General features: G+C 45.7%; 1 protein-coding gene across 1 annotated transcript in view; it reads left to right on the top strand.

Moving 5' to 3' along the window:
• homer2 (homer scaffold protein 2) overlaps positions 1-17,535 on the top strand; it is a 39,762-nt gene that overhangs the window by 19,694 nt on the left and 2,533 nt on the right. Inside the window, 4 exon segments of the mRNA XM_073032812.1 lie at positions 8,998-9,069; positions 9,071-9,120; positions 9,366-9,516; positions 10,338-10,448. Of these exon segments, the coding sequence (XP_072888913.1) occupies positions 8,998-9,069; positions 9,071-9,120; positions 9,366-9,516; positions 10,338-10,448 (384 nt within the window).

Here is a 17,535-nt window from a genome sequence, read left to right as displayed (position 1 = left end):
CTCCTCAAGCACCCCCATACTTACCCCTCCATCCCCTGTACTGATCCCTCTGTTCACCCCATTCTGACCACTCTATCCCTCCCTTTCTGACCTCTCTAACCCCACCCCTCCGCACTGACCCCACTATTCTGCCATACTGACCACACTATCTCCCTATACTGATACCACTATCCCAACATAATGACTCCTCTATTATCCCGAACAGACTCCTCAAACCCCCAGAACTGACCCCTCAATCCCTCGGGACTGACCCTTCTATCCCCCCCCCATACTGAACCTTCTCATTTTTCAATCTTTTTTATTGATTTCCAAATAAAGAATATACAAATCGGAAGAGGAGTTTAACAAGTAGATAATATAAAAGACATATAAACAGCAGCAGTAAAAACAAAATGTATATAATATCAAAATCAAATAAGTAAAATATTATGCTGTTATATATACAATGGTCAAAAAAACTACAACTCCTCATAACAATCATTAAAAAAAAGATTGGAAATTTTATTGATGAGGAAAAAAACCCCACTAACTAAACTGAAACAAAAAACAAAAAAAAAGAAAGAGAAAAAAAGGAAAGAAAAAGAAAAGAAAAAGAAAGATTGGGCAGTCCAATTGAGAATAAAATTAGAAAAAACAGAGAGAGAGAAAAAAACACATCCTTCCAGTCATCTGCAAACCTTCATGGATAAGGATTTTCCCCAAAGAGAATAAAGAAAAATAAATAAATAAAAATAAATTAAATCATGTGAAAATATTGAATAAAAGGTTGCCAGACTTGTTCAAAATTAAAGGATATATCAAATGTCCAGCTTCTAATTTTCTCCAAGCTTAGACATGACATAATGGAGGTGAGTCAATAGAAAACAGTAGGCGAGTTAGATTCTTTCCAGTGTAGCAAAATAGCTCTCCTTGCCAATAAAGTTGAAAAAGTTATCACATGTTGGGCGGAAACAGACACTTTGCTTGCTTCCTCTGGAATAATCCCAAAAATTGCTGTAAGTGGATTAGGTTGAACATCCATATCTATAACTTTAGATAATATTCCAAACACATCCCTCCAAAAATTATTTAAACTTACACATGACCAAAACATATGAGTTAGAGTAGCCATTTCTGCGTTACATCTGTCACAAATAGGGCTTATATTCAGAAAAATATGCACCAATTTATCTTTGGACATATGGGCCCTATGTACTATCTTAAACTGAATTAAGATATGGCGTGCGCATATAGATGAATTATTGACTAAATAATAAATTTTACTCCATTGATTATCTGAAAGTGAATGTTGAAGTTCTACTTCCCAGGTACATTGAACCCTATCATTAGGCGACATGCGAGCATTCATTAACTGTTTATAAATGATAGCTATTAATCGTTTTTGAAAAGGTTTAAACTGAAAAATAACGTAAGCCAAATTTGAAGAGCAGGCCAAGGGGTAATTCGGTAAAAATGAACCTTCTATCTCTCCATACTGAAGCCCCTGTCACCCCCCCCCCATACTGACCTATCCGTCCCCCCATACTAACCCCTCTATCCTCCTGCACTGAATCCTCTATTGCCCCCATATTGACCCCTATATCAACCTCTATCCCCTCCCGTACCCTCTATCCTGTCCCAGGTACTGACCTCTCTAATCCCCCCTACAGATGCCTCTATTCCCCACCCCCGAACCCTCTACCCCTCTGTCTCACCCATACTGACTACTCTATTCCCCCTATACACCCCACTATCCCCCTGTATTGACACATATCCTCTTGAACAGAGCCCCTCATACTGAACTCACTCTCCCACTGTACTTTCCGCTCTATCCCCTCCATACTGACCCTATCTCCCTCATACTGACTCCTCTATCCCGTTGTATTGACCCCTCTATCCTCCCTCATACTGAACTCATTTTACATACCCCTCTATCCACCCCTGGTACTGCCCCCTCTATTCCCCCACCCCTTGTAATGACCCCTCTATCTCCTTCATACTGAACCCCATATCCCACTGTATTGACCCCTCGATCGTAAATGGACCACTCTATCCCCCTCATACTACCCCCTCCGCTCACCCCATACTAACCACTCTATCCCCTGTACTGACCCTCTATCCACCCCATACTGACACCACTATCCCTCCTATCAATCCTTCTGAACAGACCCCTTTATACCCCTCATGCTGACCACTCTATCCCCATTCATACTGACTCCAGTGCCCATACTGACCTCACTATCCCCTGTACTGACATCACTATCCCTCCTTATTGACCCCTCAATCCTCCTGAAAGGACCCTCTATTCCCCCCGTATGCACTCTCTATCCCCCTGTACTGACCACTCTATTCCCTCTGTATTGACCCCTCAATTCCCCTGTATTGAAACTTCTATCCTCCTGAAATGACCCCTCTATTCCCCCTCACACTGACCCCAATATCCCCCTGTACTGACCCAACTATCATCCTGAACAGATCCCTCAATCCCTTGGTACTGACTCTTCTATTCCCCCCATACTGGACCTTTTATTGCCCCATATATCCCCCTGTATTGAACCTTCTATTTGCCCCTCCGTACTGACCTCTCTATTCCCCATACTGAAGCCACTGACCACCCCATTCTGACCTGTCCATCCCCCCACTGAACGCTCTACCCACCCCGTAATGAACACCTATTCCGCCGTACTGACCTTTCTCTTTCTTTTTCCGTCTTTTTATTATCATTATTAATAACAACAAAATAAAATTGATACAAACGTACATATTTCAATTAACTATAAAAGATTACAAGAACAATGATTACAGTATAAATAAGTATTCCCACATCGTAAATGATACAATATACAAATAGACAAGGCAAACCTAGGTGTATCATAATATAAAATAAAAAGAAAAAAGAAAAAGAAAAAAAGAAAAAAAAACCATTATGCAAAAAACTAATCTAAAAATCTAATAACTAATAGAAAAGAAAAAAAAAACAAAAAAGAGAGAAAAAGAAAAAATAAAAAGAGAAAAAAAAGGGCTGTTTATAATATCTCACAAAAATACAAAATCATCAGTGTTGTCAACTCCGATCCTCTTGACATATATGCAATCAAAACTGGAAAATCAAATAGGCCTGGAACAGGGTCCTATTACATCATATGAAAATATTGAATAAATGGTCTCCATATCTTTTCAAATTTAGTAGGTGTCAAATACACCACTTCTAATTTTTTCTAAATTTAGACATAACATAGTTTGAGAAAACCAATGAAATACAGTAGGAGGATTAATTTCCTTCCAATTCAACAAAATAGATCTTCTAGCCATTTGTAAGAAATGCAATCATTCGACAAGTGGAAGAAGATAAATGAAGTGAGTCCATCATTGGTAAACCAAAAATTGCGGTAATAGGATGGGGTTGTAAATCAATGTTCAATACCGCAGAGATATCAAAAATATCTTTCCAATATTTTTTCAAAAGCGGACACGACCAGAACATATGAGTTAAAGACGCTATTTCAGATTGACATCTATCACAAATAGGATTTATATAGGAATAAAAAATGAGCCAATTTATCCTTGGACATATGAGCCCTGTGTACAACCTTAAACTGTATTAATGAATATTTAGCACATATAGATGATATTAACTAATTGAAGAATTTTATCCCAATTCTCAATAGGAATAATAATGTTGAGCTCTCTTTCCCAATCATTTTTTGTCTTATAAAGGGGCTCTGAATGTATCTTCTTAATTATATTATAAAGTTTTGATATAAGCCCTTTCTGAAAGGGGTTTAATTCAAACAAATTCTCCAAAATGCCTGAAGACACAAAGTTTGGAAAAGTAGGAAGTACAGTATTTAAAAAATTCCTAATCTGTAAATATCTAAAAAAATGAAATCTAGGCAAATTATATTTATCAGGTAACTGCTCAAAAGACATAAAACAATTATCCAAAAATAAATCAGAAAATCGTAGTAATCCTTTAGTCTTCCAAGCCAAATAAGCTTGGTCTATAATTGAAGGGTGGAAAAAACAATTGGATACAATAGGAATATTTAAAACAAACTGAGTCAACCCAAAAAATTTCCGAAATTGAAACCATATACATAAAGTATGTTTAACTATCGGGTTGTCAATTCGTTTCGGCAATTTAGAAAGAGCAAAAGGGAGAGAAGTCCCCAAAATAGAACCCAGTGCAAAACCTGGTACCGATTTAATTTCCAGGCTCACCCAATGAGGGCTAAAAGATCCATCCCAATCTTTCAACCAACATATCAAATATCTGATATTAACTGCCCAATAATAAAATCTAAAATTAGGCAATGCTAATCCACCTTCCTTCTTTGCCTTCTATAAGTATATTTTACCTAACCTAGGATTTTTATTCTGCCAAATATATGAGGAAATTTTTGAATCAACATTAGTAAAAAAAGATTTCGGAATAAAAATTGGTACCGCTTGAAAAATATATAAAAACTTACGTACTGACCTTTCTATCCCCCACTTCCATACTGACCCCTCTATTCCCCGCATACTGAATTGAGCCCTCTGTTGCCCCATATTGATCCCTATATCAACCGGTACCAAACCCTCTATCCCTTCTTGTACTGACCCCTCTGTCTCCCCATACTGACCCATCCATCCCCACTGGACTGACTGCTCTATGCCCTCCTGGGTACTGACCCCTCTATTCCCCCTCTACAGTTGCCACTGTCCTGCCTGTACTGACCACTCAAATCCCCCCTTGTACTGACCCCACTATCCCACTGTATTGACCCCTCCATCCTCCCCCATAATGAGCTCACTATCCCATTGTATGTGCCCCTCTATCCCTCCATACTGACCCTATCTCCCCTGTACTGACCTCTCTGTCCCCTCCATATTGACCCATCTATCTCCCCTACTGACCCCTCTATCCCACCTCATACTGACCCATAATCCCACTGTATTGACCTCTCTATTGTAAATGGACCACTTATTCCCCCTTATATTGACCCCACTATCCCCTCATTCGAACCCCTCTATCCCCCCATACTGACCCTTCTGTTCCCCCATATTAACCACTCTATCACCCCCATACTGACACCACTATCCCATCGTATTGACCCCTCAATCCTCCTGAATGGACCCCTTAATCCCCAGTATTGACCCCTCTATCCCCCTCACACTGACCACCCTATTCCCATTCATATTCCATTGACCCCACTATCCCCCGTACTGACTGCACTAACCCCCATACTGACTGCACTACCCTCCCGTACTGACCACATTACCCTCTCATACTGACCCTACTGTCCCCTATACTGACCCCATTACCCTCCCATAATGACCACACTACCCTCCTGTACTGACCCCACTGTCCCCCGTACTGACTGCACTATCCCACCATATTGACCCCTCTATCCCCTATACTAACCCTTCTGTTCCCCCCATATTGACCACTCTATCACCCCCATACTGACACCACTATCCCATCTTTTTGACCCCTCTATCCCCCTCACACTGACCACCCTATTCCCATTCATACTGACCCCACTATCCCCCATACTGACTGCACTACCCTCCTGTACTGACCCCATTACCCTCCCATACTGACCGCACTATCCTCCCGTACTAACCTCACTGTCCCCCGTACTGACTGCACTATCCCACCATATTGACCCCTCTATCCTCCTCCTGTGCTGACCACTTTAACGCCGCCATACTGACTCCTCAATTACCCCTGTATTGAAACCTCTGCCCTCCCAAACTGACCCCTCTATTTCCCCCTCATACTTACCCCATTATCCTCCAGTACTGATCCCTCTATCTTCCTCACTGACAAACCTTTATCCCCCACTACAGTCACCTCTATCCTCCATGCTGATGCCTCTGTCCCCCATATGGACCTCTCTATCCCCCTGTACTGACCCCTCTATCCCACCCATAATGACCACTCTATCCCCCTCATATTGAACCCACTATCCCACAATACTGACCCCTCCATCCTCCATCATACTGACCCCTCTATCCTAAAAATACCCTTTATCCCCCCTCATACTGACCCCACTATCTCTCTGGTACTGATGCCTCTATCCTGCCCCCCATATTGACCAGTCTTTTCCCCCCATACTGACCACTTTATCCCTGCCTGTACTGACCCCTCTATCCCCCTGTACTAAACCCACTATCCCCACCCATACTGACCTCACTATCCCAATGTCCTGTCCTAAACAGACCCTTTTATCCCCCTCATACTGACCCCACTATCCCCATGGTACTGACCCCTCTATTCCTCCTGTACTAACTATTCTATCCCCCCATACTGACCACTTTATCTCCACCTGTACTGAACCCTCTATCCCCCATACTGAACCCACTGCCCTGTATTGAGCCCACTTTCCTCTCATACTGAACCCACTGTACCCCCATACTGCCTCTCTATCCCACCCCGTTCTGACCACTCTATCCCTGTGCAGACTACTTTATCCCTCCCCCGTAATGACCCCTCTATCTCCCCATACTGAACCCACTCTCCCCTCCCCTACTGACCCCTCTATCCCCTGTACAGACCACTCTATCCCACCCTTTGCAATGACCCCTCTATCTTCCCCATACTGACTCCTCTCTCCCACTGTACTAAACCCTCTATCCCCCTCATACTACCTCTTCTACCCCCTCATACCGAACCCACTATTCCACTGTACTGACCCCTCTATACTCCCTCATACTGACCATTCTATCCCACCCCTTATACTGACCCCAGTATTTCCCCATACGGACTCCTCTATCCCCCTGCACAAACCCCTTCTATCCCCCTTACTTACCGCTCTATCCCCCCATACTTACTCCTCTATGTCCTGAACTGACCCCTTTATCCCCCCCATATTAACCCTTCTATCCCCGCCCCCAACTGACCACTCAAATCCCTCTTCGTACTGACCCACTATCCCCTGTATTGACACTTCTCTCCTTCTGAACGGACTCCTCTATACCCCCTCATCCACTATCCCCTCCCCTACTGACCACTCAAATCTCCCCTCATGCTGACTCCACTATCCCACTGTATGTACCTTCTATCCCACCTCATATTGATCCATTTATCCCCCCTACTGACCCCTCTATCTCCCCGTACTGCCCCCCCAATATCCCACTATATTAACCTCTCTATCCCCCTGGTATTGCCCCTCTATCCCCCCTCATACTGACCCCGATATCCCATTGTATGTACCCTCTATCCCCCACACGGACCCTATCTCCCCCTACTGACCCCTCTATCTCCCCTACTGATCCTTCTATACCACCTCATACTGAACCATCTATTCCCCCTACTGATCCTTCTATATCACCTCATACTGAACCATCTATTCCCCCTACTGACCCTTCTATACCACCTCATACTGAACCATCTATTCCCCCTACTGACCCCTCTATCCCACCTCATATTGACCCCTCTATCTCCCTGTACTGACCCCCCCCGATATCCCGCTATACTAACCTCTCCATCCCCGTGGTATTGCCCCCTCTATCTCTCCTCATACTGATCCCACTATCGTAAATGGACCCCTCTAACTCCCCATACTGACCCCTCTATCTCCCCCCCATACTCACACCACTATCCCATTGTATTGACCCTCTATCCTCCTGAAAGGACCCTCTATCCCCTCATACTGATCACTCTATCCCCATTAATACTGATCGCACAATCCCCCCCCCCCCCCACTGACACCACTATCCCACCTTATTGACCCCTCAATCCTCCTGAACAGACACCCCAATCTCCCGGTACAGACCCCTCTATCCCCCCCCTTACTGTCCACTTTGTCCCACACCCCTGGTACTGACCCCTCTATACCACCTCATACTGACCCCAGTATCTCCCCGTATTGACTCCTCTATCCCCCATTCTGACCCCTCTATTTACCCCACACTGAACCCTCCCATCTGTCCACCCAAACTGACTTCTATCCCACTGTACTGACTCCTCTATCTTCCTGCATGAACCACCTCTATTGCCCCCTTACTTACCCCTCTATTTCCCCACCAGTACTGACCCTTCTATCCCCTCCTGTACTGAACCTTCTATTGTCCCAAAATGACCTTTCCATCACCCCCCCACTCGTACTGACCACTCTCCCCCCCATACTGGCCCCTTTATTCCCCCCCCCCCCATACTGAATCCTCTATTCCCTCCCCCGGTACTGACCCCTGTATCTCCATGCATTGAACCTCTATCCCCCCATCCCCCCATGTCCTAGACTAACCCCTATATCTCTCCCCCCCATACTGACCCTTCTATCATCCTCGTACTAACCACTCTATCTCCCATACAGACTCTTCTGTCCCCCATACTGACCCCCGTATACCCCTGTACTAACCCCTCTATCCCCCGTAGTGACCTCTATATCCCTTGTACTCACCCTTCATCCCCCCATAGTGACCTCTCTATCCCCCCCCATACTGACTCCCTATCCTCCTATACTGACCCCACTATTCCCCTGTACCGTATCCCTCCATTCTGTCTCCTCTATCCTCCATAGTGACCCCCTAATCCCCCCCCGTACTGACCCTTCTATTCTCCCCCATACTGACCCCTCTATTCCTTCCATAGTGACCTCTATCATGCCCAGTACTGACTCCTCCATCCTCTGTACTGACCCCTCTACCCCCCCGCTGTAGTGACCTCTCTATCCCCCCTCCGTACTAACTCCTTTATCCTCCGTACTGACCTCTCTATCACCCCCTGTACTGTCTTCTCTATCCCCCATGCTGACCCCTTCATCCCCCCCGTCCTGACACCTCTGTCTTCCGTACTAACCCCCCTATCCCCCCTTCGTACTGACCCCACTATACCCTTATCACCCCGCGAACTGTCCCGATTCTGTTGGCTGCTAGACTACCGAATTTGGCAAGAACAGCTGGGCTTGTGGTCGCTGTTTCTTGCTGCCATACACTCCAGCCCCTGGAGTCAGTGTGTCGATGATAGGCTTGAGCTGGGAGACCCGAGGACGTTTTTGATTTTACAGTTTCTGTTCCGGTAATTTTTAGGAGTCTGGCCACGAAGCCCCGATCTCGCCACAGGCATCAAGTGTGAATGGCACCGAGGAAGAGAAGGGGAGTCGCTCGCCCCCCCATTGAATCCCTATTAAAGAGCAACAATCACCGCATCAAGTGAGTCAGTGAAGAACGGCAAAGCGGCCTCTCTCTGGGGCTGTTGTTGGGCCGAGTGGCTTCGGGGTTGTCACCGCTCTGCTCACTCGAGGCACTCGGGAAGAGACCGTCTGGGGCAGGAGGTTCTCAGGGTAGAGGGTCTGAGGATGTATTTGTGAGTGGGGGATCAGGTAAACCGGATGGAGGGGAGGGAGAGAGATTTTCCGGAGCCTTGACTCTACCTATCTGCTCTTCCCTTCCCCCAGCCCGGTGAAGAAGTGGGAACAGGAGCTGCGGACTCTGGGTGAGAGCAACGCCCGGCTGAGCGCAGCGCTACAGGAATCGGCCAGCACTGCCGAGCACTGGAGGAACCGACTGCAGGGCTGCAAGGAGGAGGGCGACAGGCTGCGGGAGAAGGTGAGAGAGGGCGGGGAGCCAGACCCAATGAAGGCGGGGGGAAATAAACCTCTCCCCTCCAAACACACCCTCCCTCCCACTTCTTTCTAAACTTACCACTTCCCTCCCTCTCTTTCCCTTCCAACCACATGCTTCTCCCCTCTCTCCCTCCCTCACTTCCCTCCATCCATAACGCCCCCTCCTATTGCTGCAATACAGGCATTGACAGGTTCTCAGGTGGGTGGTCCCAAGGTGCTTTGACCACCTCCCAACACCTCTGCCTTGGTTCAGAGTTCTTTTCTCCTCTTCTCTGGAACCCCACTCACCCATTGGATCTCTGTGAAGTTCCTCCCTGGCCGAATCTCAGCTCCCTCCATGAGAAATCACTGTGTCCCAGGGAACCAGTGTCCCTGCAGAGATGCTCCACACTTGCAGGCAGTAATCTAGAGAAGAATCCACCATCCTCGCAGCTTCTATCACCCAGACCCTGCCACTAGGTCCCAACAATAACTGACTTGCTCAGTTGATTGGATGATTCTGAAATCCAACCCAAATCCTAATATGTTGGTTTAGATCTCTCGATATCCTGATGAAGGGTCTTGTCCCAAAACTATTAATTTCTATTGATGCTACCTGACCTACTGAATTCCTCCAGCATTTTGTATGTGTTGCTCTGGCTTTCCAGCATTCGCAGAATCTCTGGTGTTTATGTTGTAAATCTGTGTGGGGATTTGTTAGGAAGAGATGCTTCCAGGCATAGTTCCTAGTTCTCAGGAAGATTCTGGGAATTTTGTTTACTGGACCCTGGTGACCTCCAACACTTTCCCCTCTACCTTCTCCAGATCATGGAACTGGAAGCTGAGAGCATCGACATCAACAAGGAGAGAGAGCAGAATTCACGGCTCAGCCAGACTGTGCGCCTGCTGGAGGCTGAGATTGCCGAGAAGGAGCAGGTTTGTGGGAATATTTCACTGGAAGGCCTCTCCCTCACCCGAGCTCAATGACTGGAGTGGGAGTGTGACTGAGGAAGGGGCTAAAGGTCAGTGTGGCTCCAGTGTAGGGTTAGAATCAGGTCAGAGGTGAGGGTGAACTCTCATCAGGAACCATGGAGGTAGGGGAGAAGTGAGCATGAGCTCCCCGAATCTGTGAGGTCCTTGGCTGAGGAATAGGACGAGAGGCACAGATGTTTGGGGGGATGTGTGGAGCAGTGAGAAGGGTGCTCAGCATTGTGGACAGGGGTGTGTGGGGTGACTTTTTGGGCTTCCTTAGTGTTGGGTGGGGGGGAGTAGTTGCTGTGACTTCAACACCCTGGGGTTGGGCAAAGATCCCCAAACCCCACCTTGGGTCAAGACAATAGCTGCAGACAGAATTGGAGGATGGGCATTTTGTCTACACCTATCTCTTAAATCACCTCCACCTAAAGGAGTGACAGGTGACTCGACCCTCTAGATTTCCAGAAGGGAAGGGAGGAGACAAGGTGAGCTGTGGTGATAGGGGATTTGTTAGTTAGTGGAACAGAAAGGAGCTTCTGTGGATGAGGCGTTGAGAGGTGTTGATCGTGAGGCTTTTTCCCCAGGGATGAAATGGTTGCTACAGGAGGACACAGGTTTAAGGTGCTGGGAGTAGGTACAGAGGAGATATCAAGGGTAATAAGTTTTTTACTCAGAGTGGTGAGTGCGTGGAATGGGCTGCTGGCAACGGTGGTGGAGGCCGATACGATAGGGTCTTTTAAGAGACTTTTGGATAGGTACATGGAGCTTAGAAAAATAGAAGGCTATGGGTAAGCCTAGTAATTTCTAGGGTAGGGACATGTTCAGCACAACCTTGTGGGCTGAAGGGCCTGTATTGTGCTGTAGGTTTTCTATGTTTCTATGAGAATGAGTTTCCAGAATGGTATGTTGCCTCCCAGGTGCCAAGGTCTGGGGCATCTCAAATCAAGTCCTCAGCATTCTTAAGTGGGAAGGTGAACAGTCAGAGGTCATGGTCCATGGGTAGGGCGAGTGACGAGGTTCTGCAAAGGTAGTTAGGTGCTAAGTTAAAGGGCAGGACTTCCAGGTTGTCATCTCAGGATTGCTACCTATGCCACATGTCAGTGAGGCCAGAACTGGGAAGATTATGCAGTTTAATATGTGGCTAAGGAATTGGTGTATGAGGGAGGGTGTCAGATTTTTGGATCATTGGGTTTTCTTCCGGAGGAAGTGGGACCTGTACAGAAGAGACAGTTTGTACCTAAACTGGAAAGGGATGAATATCCTTGCGAGAAGGCAGGAAGGTTTGCTGGTTTTGCTTGGGTGGGGGGGGGGGGGCGGGTGCTGGGGTAGCAGGTTTAAGCTAGAATTGCAGGGGAATGGGAACCAGAGTGCCAGAACAGACAGTGGAGAGGTTGTAAAGGTAGATATTGGTAAGATCTCAGGAATCAAAAGGTTGAGTATGGTACAGTAAGTGTCCTGAGCTGCATATATTTCAATCCAAGAAGTATCATAGGAAAGGTGGATCAGCTTAGGGCATGGATAAACACCTGGTATTATGATATTGTAGCCATTAATGAGACTTAGTTACAGGAGGGGCAGGACTGGCAGCTCACTATTTCACCGTTCCATTGTTTTAGATGTGACAGAACGAGGGGAATTAAAGGAGGTGGTGTTACTAGTCAGGGAAAAAGTCACGGAAGTGCCCCATCGGAAGAGACTGGAGAACTCGTCTAGTGAGGTGTTATGGGTGGAACTGAGAAGTAAGAAAAATATGACAACATTAATGGGGCTATATTACAAACCATCCAACAGTCCAATAGATTGAGAGGAACAAATTTGTAGAGAGATCACAGACTGTTGCAAGAAACATAAGGTTGTTCTAGTAGGTGATTTTAACATTCCACATATTTTCTGGGAATCCCATACTGTCAAAGGACAAAATGGGATAGAGCTTGTCAAATGTATTCAGGAAAATTTTCTTAATCAGTACATAGAAGTCACAACAAAAGAGTGTGTGATACTGGATCTGCTATTAGGGAATGAGACAGGGCAGGTGACAGGTTTGTGTAGGGGAACACTTTGCTTCTAGTGACCACAATGCCATCAGTTTCAAAGTAACCATGCAAACATATAGGTCTGGTCTGCAGGTTGAGATTCCACATGGGATAAAGGCCAAGTTTGATGGTATCAGAAATGATCTGGCAAGTGTAGATCGGGACAGGCTGTTTTCTGACAAAGATGTACTTGATAAGTGGGAGGCCTCCAAAGAGCAAAATTTTGAGAGTAAGTTTTTTTGACGAAGTTACCAGGAATGTGGATGAAGGTAAAGCAGTGGAATTGCCTACATGGATTTTAGTAAGGCAAGATCTCACATGGGAGGTTGGTCAAGGAGATTCAGCCACTCGTCATTCAGGTTGAAGTAGCAAATTGGATTAGACATTGGCTTTGTGGTAGAAGCCAGAGAGTGATAGTAGCTGGTTGTCTCTCTAACTGGAGGCCTGTGACGAGTGGTGTGCTGGAGGCATTAGTATTGGGTCCATTGCTGTTTGTCATCTATATCAATGATTTGGATGACAATGTGATTAATGGAATCAAAAAATTTGCAGATGAAACCAAGATTGGGTGTAGTGGATAAGGAGGAAGGCTATCATGGCTTGCAGAGGGATCTGGATCAGCTGGAAAAATAGGCTGAAAAATGGCAGATGGAATTTAATGCAGTCAAGTGTGAGGTGTTGCACTTCAGTAGGACCAACCAGGGTCGGTCTTACATGTGAATGGTAAAGCACTGAGTAGTACAGTAGAACAAAGGAATCTGGGAATACAGGTCCATAATTTGCTGGAAGTGGCATTACAGGTAGATAGAGTTGAAACCTTTAGGTGCATCAGCCTTCATAAATCAAAGTATAAGCACTGGCAATGGGATGTTATGTTGATGTTGTATACAGTATTGGTGCGACCTAATTTGGAATATTGTGTGAAGCTTTGGTCATCTATCTAAAGGAAAGATGTAAATAAGGTTGAAAGAGTACAGAGAAAATTTACAAGGATGTCAATGTGCCTGGAGAGCCTGAGTTATAAGAAGTTATAAGAATAGGTTAGGACTGTATTCTTTAGAACAAAGAAGATTGAGAGGAGATTTGATAGAGGTATACAAAATTATGAAGGGTACAAAATAGGGTAAATGTAAATAGGCTTCCACTGGGGTTGGGTGGGACTACAGAGATCATGGGCTAAGGGTAAAGGTGAAAAGATTAAAGGGAACATGAGGGAAAACTTTGTGAGAGTGGAGTGAGCTGCCAGCACAAGGAGTGCACAGACAGACAGACATACTTTATTGATCCCGAGGGAAACTGGGTTTTGTTACAGTTGCACCAACCAAGAATAGTGTAGAAATATGGGAATATAAAACCATAAATAATTAAATAATAATAAGTAAATCATGCCAAGTGGAAATAAGTCCAGGACCAGCCTATTGGCTCAGGGTGTCTGACACTCCGAGGGAGGAGTTGTAAAGTTCAAGAGCTCAATTTCAAAGTTTAAGTGAAGTTTGGATAAGTACATGGATAGTAGTGGTATGGAGGTGCAGGTCGATGGCAGTAGGCAGTTTAAATGGTTTTGGCATGGACTAGATGGGCCAAAGGGTGTGTTTCTCTGCTCTACATCTCTATGACTCATCCCACCTGGAGTCCCCAGATCTGGTCGCCCTCTTCTCATCCCATGATCCACAGGGGTTGCAACAGCTGCCCTTTCCACCATCCAAAGGTATGAACAGTCCCTCCAGGTAAAGCACTTTCAATCTGGGGATGTTTTTATGCAATTGTACAGGAAAGACACGGACCTTTGAGGCCCCTTCACTTGAATTCTCCTTCTCATGGTCACTCTGTCCAGTCTCATCCCCTCCAATGCACTCATGATGTGCATGGGGAGCAGCAGCTGGTCTTCTGCCCAGAGATATTACCACTTCCAATTTAAAAGTTTATTGTCATTTGCCTGTTCATATACATTTATTTATTGAAATACAGGGTGGGATATGCCTTTCCGGCCTTTCGAGCTGCGCTACCCAGCAAACCCCTATTTGACCTTAGCCTAATCACGGAACAATTTACAATGACCAATTAACCTACCAACTGGTAGGAAAACCATGTGTCAAGGGAATGTACAAACTCCTTACAGACAGTGGTGGGAATTGAACCCAGGTCACAGGCACTGTAAAGCATTGTGCTAGCAATTACGCTATTGTTCCGCCCCAAACCAAATATACAACCAAACAATGTTCCTCCAGACCATGGTGCACCTACAAAATGTAAATAACAGCATATAAACCAAAATGCTACCTTAAATAACTTAATAAAATATAATTCAAAAATGCATGCAGCACAGGTAAACAGTAACAGCTTGCTGCCATTGTGACAAGACCTCAGTGCTAGCAAGGTATTCATTAGCCTCACAGCCTGAGGAAAGAAGCTGTTACTCAGTTTGCCAGTCCTAGTCCTGTAACCTCCCTTGCTGACAGTAATGGGCCAAAGAGATTGTGGGATGGGTGGTAGGGATCCTCAACAATGCTTGGAACATTCATCTGCAGCGCTCCTTGTAAGTGTCACAAAAGGGGGGGGGGGGCTGAAGTGGGAAGGAGGAAAAGAACCTTAGTGATTCTCTCGGTGGATTTTTACTCTCCTCAGTAGGGTCTTGCAGTCTCTGTACTACGCCATGAGGGAGCCAGACTGGACCCTCTTGATGGTGCTTCTGTAGAAAGTTTAGAAAGTTGTTAGAATGGGGACAGGAAGCCTAGAATGCCACAGTCTCCTCACCAAGTCTAGATGCCGCTGAATCTTGACTAATGAGGAAGTGTTGTGGGTCCAAGTTAGATTATCTGTTTAAGCTCTTCTCTCTTCTCCAAGCTGGGCCTTGGCTCTTCCATCACCTGCATGCTTTGTCCCTTTGGCTTTCCCATCTGTGTGTGGATTCTTTTGTCACTACATACTTCCTTCCTGGGTCTGATGGGCAATGGGGGAGAATATTGATCTGGAACATTCTCTCTCCATGCGTGCTGCCTGGCAGTCCGTGTAGTTTCTGACTCACAGCTGTTCCCAGGGTTTAGCCCCAACATTAACAGAGCCACTCTCAGACATACTCTCCATGACTTGGTAGGTAGATTTTCTTTTGAAACCCACAGTGGTTGGACTCTGGGACGGTGCCTGATGGGTGGCATGGATGAGAAGGGTACATAGGTACGGGTACAGGTCGATGGGACTAGATAGATTAATAGTTCACTCACATCTGCCCTCGCCCCATCCTCCCACCACCAGATCAGGGATAGGGTTCCTCATGTCCTCACCTACCAGCCCACTAGACTCCACATCTGGCACATAATTCTTTGTAACTTCTGCCATCTCCAATGGGATCACACCTTTCCCTCCTACTCCCCAATCTCCACAGGGATTGCTCCCTACACAACTCCCTGGTCCACTCTTCTCACTGCTCTCCCTCCTGAAATTTATCCTTGCAAGTAGAACAAGTGCTGCACCTGCCCCTACACTCCACCCTCACGGCCATTTAGGGCCCCAAACAGTCCTTCCAGGTAAGGTTCAAAGTCTGTTGTGATCATCTACTGGATTCAGTGCTCCAAGTGTGGCCTCTTCTATATTGGTGAGACCCAACATAGATTGGGAGACCACTTCACTGAGCACCTGTGTTCTGTCCACCAGAAAAAAACAGGATCTCCTGGTGGCTACCTATTTCAATTCTACTTCCCATTCCAACATGCCAGTCCATGGCTTCCTCAACTGCTGTGATGAGGCCACACTCAGGTTGGAGGAGCACCACCTTACATTCTGCCTGTGTAGCCTCCAACCTGATGGCATGAACATTGAGTTTTTGAACTAACAGTAATTGCCTCCCCCTCCTCCATTCCTGTTTCCCTCTCTCACCTCATCTTCTTACCTGCCCATCATCACCTTCTGGTGCTCTGCCCCATCCCGTTCTTCCATAGTCTTCTATCCTCTTCTATCAGATTCTCACTTCTCCAGCTCTTTATCTCCACTTCCCAGCTCTTTACTTCATCCCCTACCCCAGTTTCACCTATCAACTTATACTTCTTCCCCTGACCCCCACCTTTTTACTCTGACTTAACTTCTTTTCCAATCCTGATGATGGGTCTTGGCCAGAAACATTGACTGTTTACTCTTTTCCATAGATGCTGCCTCCTCCAGCATTATCTGTGTGTTGCTTTGGATTTCCAGCAACTGCAGATTTTCTTGTATTTTGACCTGTTCAAAAGAGATGGGTTACACCTCAATCCGAGGGGGTCCAATATCCTTGCGGGCAGGGTTGGTTAGAGTTGTTCGGGTTGGTTTAAACTAATTTGGCAGGGGGATGGGAAACAGGATGATAGTGCTGAGGATGAGGTAGCTGGTTTATAAACAGAGGCCATGTATAGTGAGACTCTTAGAAAGGAGAGGCTGATTATAGGGCAAAACTACAGTCGACAGGATGAGTTGCAATGTAAAAAGTGGACAAAATCGCAAAAGTTGATTACAGGACTAAAGGTGTTATATTTGAATGCGCATAGTATACAGAATAAGGTTGATGCACTTATAGCACAGTTACAGATCAGCAAGTATGATGTAGTAGGCATCACTGAATCATGGCTGAAAGAAGATTATAGCTGGGAGCTTAATGTCCAAGGATACGTGTGGCTCTGTTGGTTAAAAAATAAAAGTAAATTATTAGAAAGAATTGACATAGAGTTGGAAGGTGTTGATTTGTTGTGGATAGAGTTAAGGAACTGCAATTATCAAAAGACCCTGTTGGGAGTTATATACAGACCCCCGAACTGTAGTAAGGATGTGGTTTACAAGTTACAACAGGAGAAAGAAAATGCATGCCAAAAGGGCAATGTTACAATAGTCATGGGGATTTCAATATGCAGATAGATTGGGAAAATCAGACTGGTGCTGGATTCCAGGAGGGAGAATTTTTAGAGTGCCCATGGGATGGTTTTTTAAGAGCAGCTTGTGGTTGAATCCACTAGGACATCTGCTATTCTGGATTGGGTATTGTGCAATGATCC

This window comes from Hemitrygon akajei, chromosome 30 (genome assembly GCF_048418815.1).
Source record: "Hemitrygon akajei chromosome 30, sHemAka1.3, whole genome shotgun sequence".
NCBI classification, from domain to species: Eukaryota; Metazoa; Chordata; class Chondrichthyes; order Myliobatiformes; family Dasyatidae; genus Hemitrygon; species Hemitrygon akajei.
Note: the sequence above shows the minus strand (reverse complement) of the source record. Positions and strands in the feature narration are given on the sequence as shown.